General features: G+C 40.1%; 1 protein-coding gene across 6 annotated transcripts in view; it reads right to left on the bottom strand.

Moving 5' to 3' along the window:
• LOC149063817 (multiple PDZ domain protein-like) overlaps positions 1 to 16087 on the bottom strand; it is a 689010-nt gene that overhangs the window by 462854 nt on the left and 210069 nt on the right. For all 6 annotated transcript variants that reach the window (XR_016196092.1, XM_089255618.1, XM_089255619.1 and 3 more), the window contains exon 7: positions 1425 to 1559. Coding sequence is in view for 5 of the 6 variants with exons in the window: in XM_089255618.1 (XP_089111744.1) it covers positions 1425 to 1559 (135 nt within the window). In the remaining variant the exon portion in view is untranslated. The remainder of the gene's footprint in view (positions 1 to 1424; positions 1560 to 16087) is intronic.

Below are 16087 nucleotides of genomic sequence, written 5' to 3'. Positions count from 1 at the left end.
GAGGCGCACGAAGCCCTCTATTCACCCCCTCCCGTGTACGTTTCTGATCCCACCAATGCACGTTAGGAGGTGGGGTGCAGTCCTGACGAAATTTTGCTGACAAAGGGAGGAGCGGGTCCAAAATGGCTAAAAATTTGCTCACGTAATACTTGAAATGCGTTCTTGAATTTTGATACTTCACCTCCTTCGGACATAGCTCTACAAATGCCAAATGCGAATCACATATTTTAAAATGATCTCAGTCAATTTGGCATATACTGACTCTGAGTACAGCACAGGGTATAAATTTTATTATCTTTTATTGACACGCCTTTTATACACGTTCACTCACACACTCAACTATCACATACAGTTTCTTAACTTCTTCATCCAGCTCGCAGCGATTCCGACTATTACTGGAGTTGAGGATGCGAGAAAACATCCACAGTATTGTGCAGAAAGCAGTCGAGCACCCTCAGAATTACTCAACTTCATGAAGCTCGAGGCTAAGTACCTACGGTTGTAAACACGTCCGACACTCATGCTTAATATTGTAAGGCCGAAGATAAGAGGGAAGGGTGCCAAGAAGGGCAGTTGCCGCGGGCGGCAATATTTTGGGGAAAAAAACTGCTGTAAAATCAGATTTGTACAGAGGGGGGAAGCGACAAAATTACATTCGACACCCCTACCCTCCACGACAAAAACAATGATGGCTCTCAATTACGACCCAGATTGCAAGAATAAATTCCAGCGAAAAGGCGTTGGAATAGAGGGTTAAAAAGTTTTAGTTCGTGCGGAAACCTTGATATTTACGACAATGTTCCACGGAACCCCGGACGATTACGAGACTGTCACGCGGAACCCTTGTTGACCATCACAATCAAACGCATTCTCTCGTATAAATTTGATCTAGTATAAATCTAGGCCTACAATATTGTTTGAATCAATAAGTAAAGAGACTGTGTTACTCGGAGTCCTTGATAATTTTGACAAACGAAATACGTGATAATTATGAGACTTACAAGGGAATCCTGGATGATCACAAGACTGTTACACGGAACCCTGGGTGACTGCGAGACTGTTACATTGGAATTCTTTATGAATAAGAGACTTTACTATGGAACTCAGACACGAATATTTCTCCATAGAAGGTATTTTCATTATAACGCAACGAAAAAAATTTACAGCTTTTTGATACCGTGGAACCCGTCTGAACCCCAAAGTTGCACGGAATACTAGTTGGAAACCTATGGTATTCGTATATAGTTGAACTTAAAAAATCCCTTTCTTCAATCTAATTACACTACAAATTTGGCGTCCAAACACGACATGCACATTAATCCGTTTGAATACAGAACCATACGAAATACAATGGAATGAGAACTAAGACATAAAGACAAGACACTGAAAGGAGAAGACAACGACTAACCATTTTATACACTTACCTTATCGGCGACGCCCCCGGGTAAGATTGTCTTGACGACGACGCCAGTGCTGCGGCCACCGATGATGCCAAACCCGAGCCCGGAGCCGTCGTTGACGAGGTCTATCGCTTCAACTTGAGCCCATTCCGTATTCAACTAGAATGAGAAAACAACCATTTCATCGAGAGATAGTCTTTAAAATCAAAAATCTGAATTCAAAAGCACGATTTCGATACCGATATCGATATTCCGACTATTATACATAAATTTTCGCTCAACCTCTTCGCTCCATAGCTACGCATGTGTGTACCTCATTTTTAAGTAGTTTTTAATGATTCTTTTTTTTTTTTCTCAAGACGGGACCTGAGGTACACACGTGTGTACCTAAAGCCAATATTACGCTATAAACGTTTGATAAAAGTTCTTTTATAAAACTTGAAAAATGCAACCAATACGCGCACCAGTTACAATCGAGCGAATGTAACCGATACGTTAGTTTATGGGTTGCATTTTTCAAGTTTTATGAATGAACTATAATGAAACTTTCATGCGACCATCAACTGTATCGGTTACATTCGCTCGGTCATTTTGATCATTTTTGTCGCACCACGGTCATTTTCTGCACACGAGGGCTAATTAGACAGGGACCTACAATTTATTGCCGATTCCGTGCGGCAGGCTTGTTTCACGCTATACTCATATCGACCGGGCTACCCCGCCCTACATTCGCTCGAATGTAACCGATACACTTGATGGTTGCATTTTTTTTCACATTTTATAAAAGCACTTTTCTAAAACTTTCATAGTGTAATGTTACACTATGAAACTCTCAAAATGTTACATCTAATAATTATCGAATGTTTTTTTTTTCCTCTGCCCACGATAGATTTCCAGGATGATATGCCGAGGTAAAGTTGGGAAAGAAAAGTTTGCTTGCCTCCACCGGAAATCGAACCCAGAACTTCTTGCAAACCAGGCAAGTAGCCTTCCACTATACACCACACACACACACAATCCTTCCTCCCTTAAAACACGCATGACTTGCTTAGTAGACAAACAATGCACTTTCTCTTAACTTGAGCGATTGGCCTGAAGGGGGCGGCAGTAGAAGCACGTGATTTTACAACATGGATTCGATTCTTGTGGTGGTAACAACAAACTTTCTTCTCCCAAATTCGCCTCGGCATAATATCTGGAAAGTCTCTCGATTTGATTATAATCATTATTATTTCAAGACTCAGGTTTTGAATCCCGTTTTCCTGGATGTGGCCAGATGTGCTGAGGAGCCGAAATTACAAAGGTTTCTGATAAAACAAAATATGAGCCCACTCCAATGCATTTTATTAAATTCAAAAATACTCCTCATCACGAAACATTTAAAATTCTCCAAGTTCAATTTCATTCTTCTCTGAATTTCCTATTTAAATTATAGTCACCTCTGTTCGAGAAAACACTCTCTTCTAATCAGATTATTACCACCTTATCTACTTTCGTGGATGCGAGATGAACAAGAAAGACCGACGAGAAGATAAGTCCAAATACACACATAATACACTGAAAACATGCGCTGTGAAATGAAGAAAAAATACGGGCGAATTGTTAACACACAGTTTGACGTTCTCAAGGAAATCTTCAACCAATGTAATTATATGGAGGATGGGAAGATAAATCTCATTATCCTTATCGCGCTGTCTCGAGAACATTCAATGACGCTAATCGAATGGACAAAAATGCATTTGCGATAAAATGAAATTATAATTTGCTTAAAAACACCAATGTAACCAATGTAAATACCACATGTAACAATTCGTTCTACATGGAAATATGGACGAGGTGCATGCGTGATTTATTAGTGGTGACAGGGAAATAAATAAAAGTGTAGGCCCAAAACACACAATCACAGCAGTAACTGTAGGCCCAGATTCTTCAAGTCAAAAATAAATTGAAAATCAAAAATCACAAAAATTAAAACTATGAAAATAATAATAATAAAATACACTCACCCCTCCCCCCCAATTGAAACTCACTCAAGCATCGTATATAGTTCGAACATTAACTACATATGCCAACATCCATATCAAGAAACGTAATCGATGTTAATTGGAAGAGATTTCTGAAATTTATTTTCATCTCTACGTGGATGAACTTTGAATACTCTAAGCGCGGAGAGAACGTTAAAGTACTCATTTCACGCCCGGTCGGAGAGGCCACCTTCGATAAGACGTCAGAGGACGGAACAGCAATTAAAACAAATCGGTATATAAAAGAGAGCCAAATTAAAGCTTAGAGCAATTTTCTATCGAGATAACGAGGAGGGGGGCGAAGAAAGGAAATGAAATTTTGATGAAAAAGACGCACGAGTCGATTGTTGCCGATCCGTAACCCTGGGAGAAAAATATCGAAGCGACTTATTTCAAAGAACGAAAACACCGCGGAAACGACGGTATTTGACTTCGACAATTTCCAAATAACGATCATTTGGTAGACAAGGAGGAGAAAAGAAACGTTATACCAAGTAACAAGGAATCCGCCCACGATTCGGAACATTGAACCATTTAAAATCAAAATCGTCCCAAGCTACATCTCTGTGCATCACTTATTTTATTTTATTTTATTTATTATATACAAACCTGTGCAAGGCCAGTAGGCTCTAACTCCACAGGTGCACTATTCAAACAATCAATAAAATTGGAAAGAGACGGCAGGGAACATCAGTACACATTCATACACACGAATATATACAAAGAGAAAAATGCATAAAAGATGACGCCAATAAAAAAATAAAAAAAAATAAAAAATCCCCAAACACAAAACAACAATAAAATAAACATGTTTACACAATAAAATTCAATATATAAATCAGAATAAAATACATGTATATATATATATTTAAAAAAAACAAAGAAAAGTAAATAAAAAATCATCACATGTAATTCCAAAGTGAAATAATCAATAGAACTGATGGAAAAAAAAAAGTTATATAAATAAAACAAGCATATATGCACCAATAAAACCCGACATGAACTAAAATGCATAGCACATTAAAAATGTTGAAAGATCAGAAGCGTTGAGAGAGTGACAGAATCTGTGATATGTAGATGAACACACGAGATCTGGTGGTAATTTGTTCCATACTCTTCCAACTCGGCATCGGAAGTTATAAAATTTAGCATTGTTCCTGGCAGTTGGAATTTTTATTTGTAATGAATGTCTTCTCAGTGATGGTCTGGGATTGATTTCAAAAAATGGAGTTGACTGACCCGTATATACTAAGTTGTGTGTGTACAAGTTTGAAGCACAGCTTTAAGTCGGCTTCAAGGCGACGCCATTCTAAAGAGTGGACGCCGAGACATCTCAGCCTTTCCTCGTATGGGCGATGACGCAGACTGCAAAACTGTTTGGTAAATGACTTCTGGACCTTTTCGATGAATTTTATATCTTTCACTTTGTACGGAGACCATATTTGCGAACAATACTCCAGGATTGGGCGTATAAAAACGGTAAATGCGTGCATGAGTGTAGCGATATCACATTTTCCATACGCCTTCCGTAGGACATAAGAAGCGCGTCTCGCTTTACACACTATATTCGAATAATGTAAGTCGAAATTTCTGGTATTGCAAATGGTGATCCCCAAGTCAGTGTAGGAAGTGAACCTCTGGAGCTCTTCGCCACCCATCGAGTAGCTTGGACTCATTCTGTATCCCCCTATGTGCATGACACCACTTTTGTTAACGGAAATTGGAAGACGATTGACCACAGTCCAGTTGTGGAGACGTTGGCAGGCAGAATTAAGCTCTGTGTGTTCAGACGTAGGAAAAAACAGTTTAACATCATCAGCAAATTGTACTAGTGGAATTGGATGAGTGTAAAAAGCAATGTCATACGTGAATAGTACAAACAACAGTGGACCCAACACAGAGCCCTGAACTACACCGCTAGATACGCATTTTTTCCCAGAGAGGCAATCTTCAACACGAACCTGAAAAGTTCTAGAGCCCAGATATGACTGCAGTATTCGGCACATCTTTTCTGGCACACCCAAGTTCAATAGCTTTGTGATTAGAAGAAAGCGGTCTATTTTATCGAATGCTTTGTGAAAATCAATAAACAATATATCAATTTCGGTTTTTTCTTCAACGGCATTTGTCCAATAGTCGTGGCAAATTAGTTGTTGGATTAATAGTGATCGACCAGGAACAAAACCAAATTGATTAGATGGTATAAACCCTGAATTGATAGCAAATGTAAGAAGTTTTTGGACCAGACATCTTTCGAATATTTCAGAAGAAATATCAGTCAATGATACCGGGCGATAGTTTTGAGGATCAGAACATTTGCCTTTATTTTTGAAAATAGGACGAACTATGGCATTCCTCCAGGAATTGGGTATCATACCAAAGTCATAAAAATACTGGAACACTGCACTCAAGAAATAAGATGCCTCGTCTCGTAAGGCCCTGTAGAAGCTACCGGGGATACCATCAGGCCCAGTAGAAGAGCGAGAAGGCAGTGCATCTATTAAAGAAGCGATACCTCTAGCATCAAACATATCGATGAATTGGGAATGGTCTTGCATAAGGCCGCCATCAAAATGAACTTCTGTCGCGAACGGTAACAAGTAAGCGTCTGAAAATATGTCCGCAAATATATCAGCCTTAGATTGACTGTCAGTAATTATAGCTCCATCTACAACAAGGATCTACAACAATTCTGACACAAAATTTTCTACAGCAGGCATCGCGAGACGTTATCAAGAATGTATAGAGTGATCCAAAAAAAAGGAAATCACAGACTTTATACCTTGCTGTATACAGGCTGACTTAGTTTCTCCCGCGTTTCTCTCACTCTAATCTAATTTTCTTGACTCAAACTCATTCTTCAAACTTGCCGTCCTCAGTAAGGCCCCCCGACTATTTTCCCAAACCCCCCTCGTCAATAGGGAAAACGGGGAAAGCCTGTTAAAAACTGGGCCCAAGGATTTTCGCTAAAACCCGTTTACACGGACCAGCATTTCAACCCGACTTTTACTAAGGTCGTCAGAGTCTCGTGCGCGCAAAGAATTATGGGAAAGAAGGTTACAACCCTTCGGTGCCAGAACTTCCGATGCTACCGCAATATTGCAAATGTATCCCGGGCTCTGTCTCTCTCTGTCAATCTTTTAGTCACATATTTATTCACACTCCCTAGTTCACTTGTTTCGCCCCATGCTCGCTAGGTCACACTCATGCTTATACACTCTTTCGTCATTCACTCTCTATATGCCACTTTTACGGTTACTCTCATACTTACGGGCCCTGATATCAGGACGCGAGTGATTCGTGGTTCAAATTTTTCCCAATTTCTTTCCATTGGTCGTGTATATAACCGGGCCTTCCACTTGAAAAATTTTGGAAGGCCGCGGGCTTCCAAGGGTTGAGAACCACTGCTCTAGCTCCCTTTTTTTTGATCGCTCACTGACCTGGTTCTTCACTCCTTAGGTAATTTTTTTTTTTTTTTTTTTGGTCATTCTCGTGCTCAATTCCCATATCAATCCCTCTTTGGTCATTCTAATGCCGACACATTCTCTGTAATACGATTAATAATCGACGTTTGGGTGTACCCAAAATTCCAAAACGAACACGGCTATACGCGTTTCGGAACTATATGAAGTTCCTTCATCAGTAGCAGAAACAAAGAAAGAAAGAAAATATTGAAAAAACTCCTTATATCGGGAGTTACTCGCCGTTGTAGACAAGAGTCAAATTCAAAATGTGGAAGTAGTATCCATTTTGAATTTGACTCTTGTCTACAACGGCGAGTAACCAGAGTAGTGCACAGTTCCAGAGCACTTAAGCGATGCGTGGCACAGTTCCAGAGCACTTGGATCCACGAAACATTTAGACATCACTAATGATCTCTAATGTGACCAAAATAAGGATTTACAGAGAATGTAGAAATGGATTACCTATCGGGTTTGATAATACGATTAAATAATACACGTTTGGGTGTACCCAAAATTCCAAAACGAACACGGCTATACGCGTTTCGGAACTATATGAAGTTCCTTCATCAGTAGCAGAAACAAAGAAGAAAGAAAATATTGAAAAAACTCCTTATATCGGGAGTTACTCGCCGTTGTAGACAAGAGTCAAATTCAAAATGTGGAAGTAGTATCCATTTTGAATTTGACTCTTGTCTACAACGGCGAGTAACTCCCGATATAAGGAGTTTTTTCAATATTTTCTTTCTTCTTTGTTTCTGCTATTGATGAAGGAACTTCATATAGTTCCGAAACGCGTATAGCCGTGTTCGTTTTGGAATTTTGGGTACACCCAAACGTGTATTATTAAATCGTATTATCAAACCCGATAGGTAATCCATTTCTACATTCTCTGTAAATCCTTATTTTGGTCACATTAGAGATCATTAGTGATGTCTAAATGTTTCGTGGATCCAAGTGCTCTGGAACTGTGCCACGCATCGCTTAAGTGCTCTGGAACTGTGCCACGCATCGCTTAAGTGCTCTGGAACTGTGCCACGCATCACTCAAGTGATCCGTAATTACATGCCGCGAATCACTTAAATAATGAGAGAATGTGAACGAGTAAATTGAGTGGTGTAGAACCCGCACTGGGGGCCACTTAAATGCTCTAAAACTAAGTTACATGTCACTCAAGGGATCTCTAAATGTGTCACGGATCACTTAAGTGTGTCCTGGGTCATTTAAGTGATCTGAAAATGTGCCACGGGCAGCTTAAATGTTCTGGAATTGTACCACGGGACACTTAAGCGATCTGTAAAAATGTGCTGCTTATTTCATTTTTACAAAATTAGGTTTGAGGAGGGCAGGCCGCATCAGATAACCCCCCCCCCGGGGCCATATTTGGTTCGCGGGCCAAGGGCCTTTATGCGATTTATCATTATATGGCTTAGAGGGTGGATCGCAATAAATATATTAAAGATAAATTTTGAGTTCATAGCCTTCAAATAACATTGAAATTAACAGAAATGGATTATAATAACATATAAAGGTATTTTCTTCCGAAATTTCAAATTTAAAAAAATATATATTTTTTGGATTAAAAAAAATAAAGTTTTGATCGTGGGAGGGGGCACGAGCCCCTTATGCCCCCCCCCCCCTCCGTGTACGTTTCTGATCCCACCAATATGCGTTAGGATTAAGAGCTGATAACGAAATTTTGCTGACAGAGGTGGGGGGTCAGGGTTTTGCTGACTTTTGCCAATACGGTGGGAAGGGCGCCAAAAATGGCTAAAAATTTGCTTATGTAATACTCGAACGGCCCCTCACTGCTAAATCCAATTTTATCAATGTCCAAGTACACTTCCCTGCTGTTTGCCTATAATTGCCAAAGTCGCTAAACAATTCTCGCACCATTCTAGCATTTCATGTTGTTGCTCATATATGAAGGTACACTGCATATTTGAAATGCCGTACTGTATTCTGATTGTATACTTGCTCACAGATGCAGATTATTTATTTCGAGGCATTTATCAATCTTCTTTCTTCTTTTGACTATCCTGTTTGTTGTCCTTGAAATTGCATTGTTCAGAACTTCGTGTCCATCAGTACAGGTCCACGGGAGTGATTCATCCACTTGACGAATTTGTTTCTCGCATTATTATGTACCATTTCATCATGTTAAATTAAGTTTTCAAAGAAAACAAAATGGCACTCGGCTTAAAATTATTCTCTATATTTGGCCTCATATTTTATTTTTCCCGCATGAAATATCAAGCAGAAAAATAAATCCTGTTTCGTTCTATAATCAATTTTTTGTTCTCCCGATCGCTTTATACGACACGCGACGTCGCAACCTAATTTACTCAGAAATAGAAAGAAAAGAGTGGCGACACACATCCCCCCAGCGCAACAAACTCACTCGATTGAGAGCGCGTCTCCAGAGAGTACAGCGCAACATGTAGCACGAGCGTGCATTATTACTATTTTACTTTTTGTTTACCGTACGGACATGACGTGCACCGAATGATCAGGAAAAAAAAGGGGGGGGGATGGGCGTTTTCTCTCAACGTAAAAGGAAATTTGCACAATTTAAAACGATACGTCGGCATTATTTTCGTTCGGATCGAGGACCAAGGTTCGTTTCACATTCGATTCACGCACCGCTGGCAAAAAACGACATTTCCCTCGATTTGGAATTATTTACGAGACGTGAGAAGACAGAAAAGTCACAAGGTTATCTCGAACAGCTCGATACATTTCAGAAAAGCCTCTTCAAAAATGCCTCAACCCCCCATTTCCTTACATGGGAATCGCCCGCCGCACCCCCCCCCCCAACAAATTCGATACCTGAAGCTATGATTTTTTGAAGTGCGAGATTGGTAGCGTGGCATTTCCAGCCAGGGGAGTGCCACGGGTATAGTACGGAAGAAGTATAGACAGAAGGGTTCCCGGGAATAGTACGAAAATTCTATTTTCGAAAAAATTCTTTATGAGAGACTTAACTCGTATTTGAATCAATTTAACTTAATCTCCCACTGTCAACATGGGTTTAGAAAAAATCATTCAACGGAAACTGCCCTTCTTCAGGCCCTAAATTTCATACTTTCATACAGACCAGTCTTGACCGAAATAAGTTTTGTACAGGCACTTTCTTTGACTTAAGTAAAGCTTTCGATACTATCTCTCATAATATCTTGTATCTTAAGAACAAAACTATCATCTTCGAATTCGAGGACACCCACTTCAACTATTCGCTAGTTATCTTCCAGGCAGAAAACAATATGTACAAATAACATTAAGTCAGACTTAGTACGCTGTGATATTGGGGTCCCGCAGGGTTCCTGTTTGGGCTCCCCTACTCTTTAACATATATGTAAATGATCTGGTGGTCTCCTTGGGGGACATTGAATTTAATCGGGGTGGCCTTGATTTGATTTTGTACGCGGATGACAAGTCTTCTTACATCCTCTACCACAGTTGAAGAGTTAGTTTTTGTCGCTAACCACTACGCCAACAAAATTTTCGATTGGTTTTGTTGCAATTCTTTAGCAATGATTATCGGTATCTCATTTCGACAAATAAGACACTTTTAAATTAACAAGCCGATTCCTCTTGTTATCCAACCAGTTTCCATAAATAACTTTGAAATTCAATACGATTCTTCAGTAAAATTCCTGGGTGTGATTTTTTAATTCTAACTTAAAATGGAATGACCATATTCATACCACCCGTATTAAACGGAGACAGGCAACGGGTGTCATTGCCAAGTTATCTGCTATCATTCCGAGCAAAAATTAAACTTTTACTGCACAACACTCTTATACTTCCCACAGTCACTCACTGTCACTTGATTTGGGGTCGTACATCGTCCGAAAACCTGAATAATCTAGACACCATCCAGAGACGTTTCCTGAGAACAACTTCTCATCATTCCCCTTCCCATGCTACTAAGATCCTTCCTGTTCATATACTCCACGATAATCTTCTTTCAATTTTTATGTTCAAGGCAATAAAACTCCACATGTTCTCAGATAACCGACACAACTGACTTAGATTTACCATGAATATAATACCCGTAGTCCTAATGTACTTTATCCCGCTGCGGCTCGCACTAATATGCTTTTCAGCAATATAAATACTACGGGCCCACGATGCGGTGATGTGCTACCTGCCGCTTTAAGAGAGATTAATAGCCTACGCAATGTTTAAGACCCGTCTATAAATCTATCTAACACAACAGCCAGAAATTTAGTATATTTTTTACTTCTCTTATTGTTTTTTGCCAACCTTTCTTATCGGCCACGGAGCTCGTCAAGGCATTTCTATGCCCTTTTCTTCGTGGTTCGACTGTACATGTACAGTTTTTTTTTTTCTGTTATATTGTTCGATGCTCTCAACTGTATCAATAATCATACATGTTCTATAACGCACTGTAATATTTTCATGTACGGAAATAAATTGGAATTACTGTTTCATACCCGAGGGCTTATTATGATGTTCAGTCAGCTGTGGACCAGATTAAATGACCGTACCGCTTCCCTTGGGGGGTTTTGGGTAAGATAAAAAAATTTTAGGCGCCAATACCAATTTTTCAGTCGAAATGTCGAACTGGGATTGGTCCATCCCTGCTCTAAAACGACATTTTTTTTTCCTGGTCCGAGGAGTATCGTAATATTGAGGTCCCACTGTATACATCCACAGGAGAAAAAGTTTTCGATTGATGTTTGAATAAAGATAATATTTATGTAGGGTATAAAAATTAATTTTCAACTTAGGAAATCAAGTATAAACTTCATTTTCTTAACGATCAGAAATTAGCTAATTCTTGTCGCTAAATAAATTTCGTAGAGCAGCAGGCCTACAAACAATTCTATAAAATATTCCATCACTACACTTCACTCACAAATTGAAATATAGATGGCAGCACTGAGAAATTCACACACGGTACGCACTCAGACTTGTTAGGTACAAACGCTTTGTTCCAGATACTGCCACGAAGCTGGTCTGGAAGAAATCTCGGCAACGGGATACGTCCAGCGGGAGAGTCCTGGCGTTCTACCATGAGCTGTTACTTGACAAGACTCCAACTGGAAACTGCATCCTTCCGTAGAACCGCTTCAATCAAGATAAAAAAAGGCACTCCACCAATTATATGCTATCGATTGATCTTATTAACTTGTTTCTTTGTTTCTGGATTTTCTCGCCTTTTACGAGAGAAAGGCTGTTCGAGAACCTTCTAGTGCAGTGATTCCCAACGTCGGCGTTAACGCGTCCCCCCCCCCCGGTGGAGGCGATGGAATGTTCCAGGGGTTGCGGCAGAAGCTACGGGTATAACACAGGATCCTATGGGTTAGATTGCGTCGGGAGCGATGGGAGAAAAAAATTTCTGAAGAAGGTTGAATACCCATCCCGCCCCCCCCCCACCTCCACCAACCCCGGTTAGACGCTGAATATGTGAATATGTCCTTTCGTTTTCATCCTGAGTATCGACCGCAGTGAATGCAATGGCTCCCCGTGAAATTCATAGTTTAAAATCAAAAGTTAAGATTTTGGGAAAAAAAAACTAGAATCAGGGAAAAACTCAAAGTGAATTCATTTCTCTGAAAATAAGGGAAAAAAATTTGCCAGCATTTGGATGTTCTTATGAACCAAGTAGAAAACCCATAAGAGAAAATCAGACTCCACCGATGTAGAAGCAGCAGCTTTTGTGGTTGAAATCCACTCGATCTCACTGAATCCAATTATCCAATATCTCAAGATAAAGCAAAAAATTTCGCAAGGAAAAAAGTCTCAATCAAGACGATTTCACTGCGATCAGTGAATGGTTTGACCCGATTCAGGGAGCGGTTTGTGGAGAGAGCGTATCTCCATCTCAAGAAACTGTTGAAAGTTGTAAGAATGATGTTATCAAACAAATGATAGATAGAAGGGTATGAAGAGATACAGACATGTTTAATTGTGATGTGAGACTGGTTAGGAAAAAGAAGAAAAAAAAAATTAACCTAACTCTAGCCTTCAAAGGAAAAAATGTGAAGGAGGTAAAAAACTCGAAGATCGTTTGACTGTTCTTTTTGCAGCAAACTTAGACGGTTCTGAAAAGTTGGAACCGTTGGTTATCCGAAAATCGAAAAAAACCTACAGTGCTCCAAAACGCCGCTGTAGTTCAAACCCCACCGTCACCACAGTGGTGGTCAGGTGAAGTTGGTTTTCTGCGGTTCCCAACTTCGAGGCGCGAATGCGAGTCGATCTCCCCCCTTTAAAAAGTCTCGCCGCAGAGAGCAACAGCAACGGTATAATTATTCATTCATTACGCTTCACTTACTATGAGTTGAGGAAAAACTCATAATTAAAAAAAAAAAAAAAAAATTGGTGGCAGATGGCAGCACACTACACATAACAAGCATTACACACAGAAACAAACTTCACCGAAGGTTCACTACACATACAAACACGTTCCAACATGTACCAATTCGTTAGAAGTTCCGCAGAGGAATATGGACGACGTGCGTGTCTGGTGTAGTAGTAGTAGTACTGCTCCAAAACGGTTGAAAACTCTTCCTGTGGACTATGATGGCAACAAAAAGGCAAGGGTGGCATCAGAGATTTCCAAAGAATGGTTGAGGCAGCTAGATGGAAAATTTTCAAGTGAGAAGAGAAAAGTTTTTCTTATTTTGGATGAGAGAGAGAGAGATTGAACTTTTCTCATCCAAATATAACGCGATCAAATTATGTGCTTTTTACCAACCAATTCAACAGCAATTTCACAACCACTGGATCAAGGAATTATCGTAAGTACGGAAAATTTTTACAGAAAATTACAGAACAAAAAAAAAAAATTGTAAATTCGTGGTTGTTGGAATGAACGCAAAACATTCCTGTTTCGGATGCCGTTGAAACGATCGATTCTGCATGGAAGGCACGAGTGCAAAGATTCAGAACTGATTCCGTCATGTTGGTTTTTGTCACCAATCTTTGCGAAACGATCATTTCTCCGAAGATTCCTCTCACACTACGTGTGAAGAAGTAGTAAAGGCACATTTAGTGCTGCTACTACTAAACCAGACACGCACGTCGTCCATATTCCTCTGCGGAACCTCTAACGAATTGGTACCTGTTGGAGTGTACGTGTAGTGAAACCTGGCGTGAAGTTTCTTTCTGTGTAATGCTTGTTATGTGTAGCGCTCGCCATCTGCCACCAGTTTTTCTAACTATGAGTGAAGTGTAATGAATGAATGATTTATCGCTGTAGGCCTATTGCTCTCTGTGGCGAGACTTTTTAATGGGGAGATCGGCTCGCATTTGCGCCTCGAAGCTGGGAACCGCAGGAAATCAACTTCAGCCAACCACCACTGTGGCGGTTCGAACCCGGATCCTCGCGATGCGAGTCCGTCATTATGACCACTCCACCACCGCCGCGGCGCGTTATATGTGCTGAAACCTGTCCGCGCCTTTCGAAAATTATCCTACTATAACGCTCTATAAAGCCCAGAAATTAATATGTCCTAATGTTTAGAGGTCGCATGCATCAACTACGGAATTATTATCGAATTCTTTGAGCCGGTTCTATAAGAATCATCCTGTGTTATCCATTTTTAACAATCATAATCACGACTCTTTCATCTTGAAATAACTAATATATATTTTTAGTCAAAATTCCTTTCAATTCAATCACAAACAATGGGAGAGGGGGGGGAATGTAATTTTAATGCGAAGTAAGAAAGAGGGATCTATTACATTTCCCCCCTTTCAATTTCGATCATTTTCTCAAGGAACAACAAATCAACTTATTTTGGATTTACTTATAATGAAACACAAACATCTCGTCTCGGGCAAGAAAAAAAAACTTGGATAAATTTTTGGAAAACAGACTTTTTTCCCCCAATCAAGCAAAAACAAAAGCTCTCCTTTTTACGTATCACAAACACCTCTTTTCTCGTATAAAAGAGAAAGCTTCGTTATACGTCTTTTAGTCGTTTTCCTTCCCATCTCCTCCTCCCTAGAGGGAGATTTAACGGGAGAGAAAACAACAGTTTATTCCTGTATAAAGGAAATAATGAAAGAGGTACTGACACTAACTCCTCCTCTGCTGAGCTACTCGATGATGAAACGGGGGGGATAAAATTAATTGTTGAAATGTTTTTTCAATGGCGGCGTATTTTTTTATTGGCACACACACGAAATAAAAAGATCCGACAAACTGTCCAAATTTATGATGTTGTCTTTTCTGAATAGTGGTGACGAGCAGCGGAAATTTCGAGTGTTACCCATTCTCGGAGCGCATACGCATGAGCGATAAGTGGATGTTGAAGAAATGATATATTTAATTAGGTCCGCGACTGAGATATCCATTGCCGGTGTATTGGGAAGTATATCAATCTGAAGGTTCGCGATTCGAACCGCATTGGTTTATATAACGGCGGCTTATTCTTCTTCCTCCATTAGAAAATTCTTGAAAGAATTACAAACTGCAATGCTCAAAACAATTAGGGGAGCAAGCAAAAAAGTGAAGAAAACCGTGCGAGACAGCCACGTATTGGCATACAATGGATAGTACACGCATATCAATGCGCAATACAGAAAAAAGACGTAAAAAAATTTGGAATTAAGCTTTAATTCTTTGAAAATATGTAAAAAACATGAAAAGATTATTTAGGGCAACAATTTGGTTACATGTAAACGATAAAAAAAAGTACTGTTCAGACATGATGCATGAGTTTTAATAGGGCGTGTGGTCTCCTCGAGCAGCTAAGACTGCTGCACACCTGTTTGCCATGGATGCGATGAGGTTATCGATCAGACTTTGGGGAATACTGTTCCACTCCTCAAGAAGTGCAATCTGCAAGTCTCGGACAGTAACAGGCGGCCTTGGTCGCGCAGCAATGCGTCGCCCGAGCATGCACGATTGGATTCAGGTCAGGAGAGCACGCTGGCCATTCCATACGCTGTATTGTTTCAGATTCAAGCATGTTCTCCACCAGACGAGTTCTATGCGGTCGAGCATTATCATCCTGGAAAACAAAGGAATCTCCAATGGCTCCAGCGTAAGGGATGACATGAGGTCGCAGTATCTCGTCTGCATACCTTCGGGCCGTCAGAGTGCCATTCCGAATGATATGCAGGACCGTACGTCCGCCTATGCTGATTCCACCCCATACCATCCAACCAGCTCGTCTGTATTGTGGCCTTTCACGAACGAATGCGGGGTTATTTCGAGTGCCCC

The sequence above is a fragment of the Pholcus phalangioides genome, unplaced genomic scaffold (assembly GCF_987345545.1).
Source record: "Pholcus phalangioides strain wild (caught in Gottingen) unplaced genomic scaffold, Ppha-v1.0 ptg000043l_1, whole genome shotgun sequence".
NCBI lineage: Eukaryota > Metazoa > Arthropoda > Arachnida > Araneae > Pholcidae > Pholcus > Pholcus phalangioides.
The sequence above is the reverse complement of the archived record's forward strand: the minus strand, read 5'-3'. Positions and strand labels throughout refer to the sequence as shown.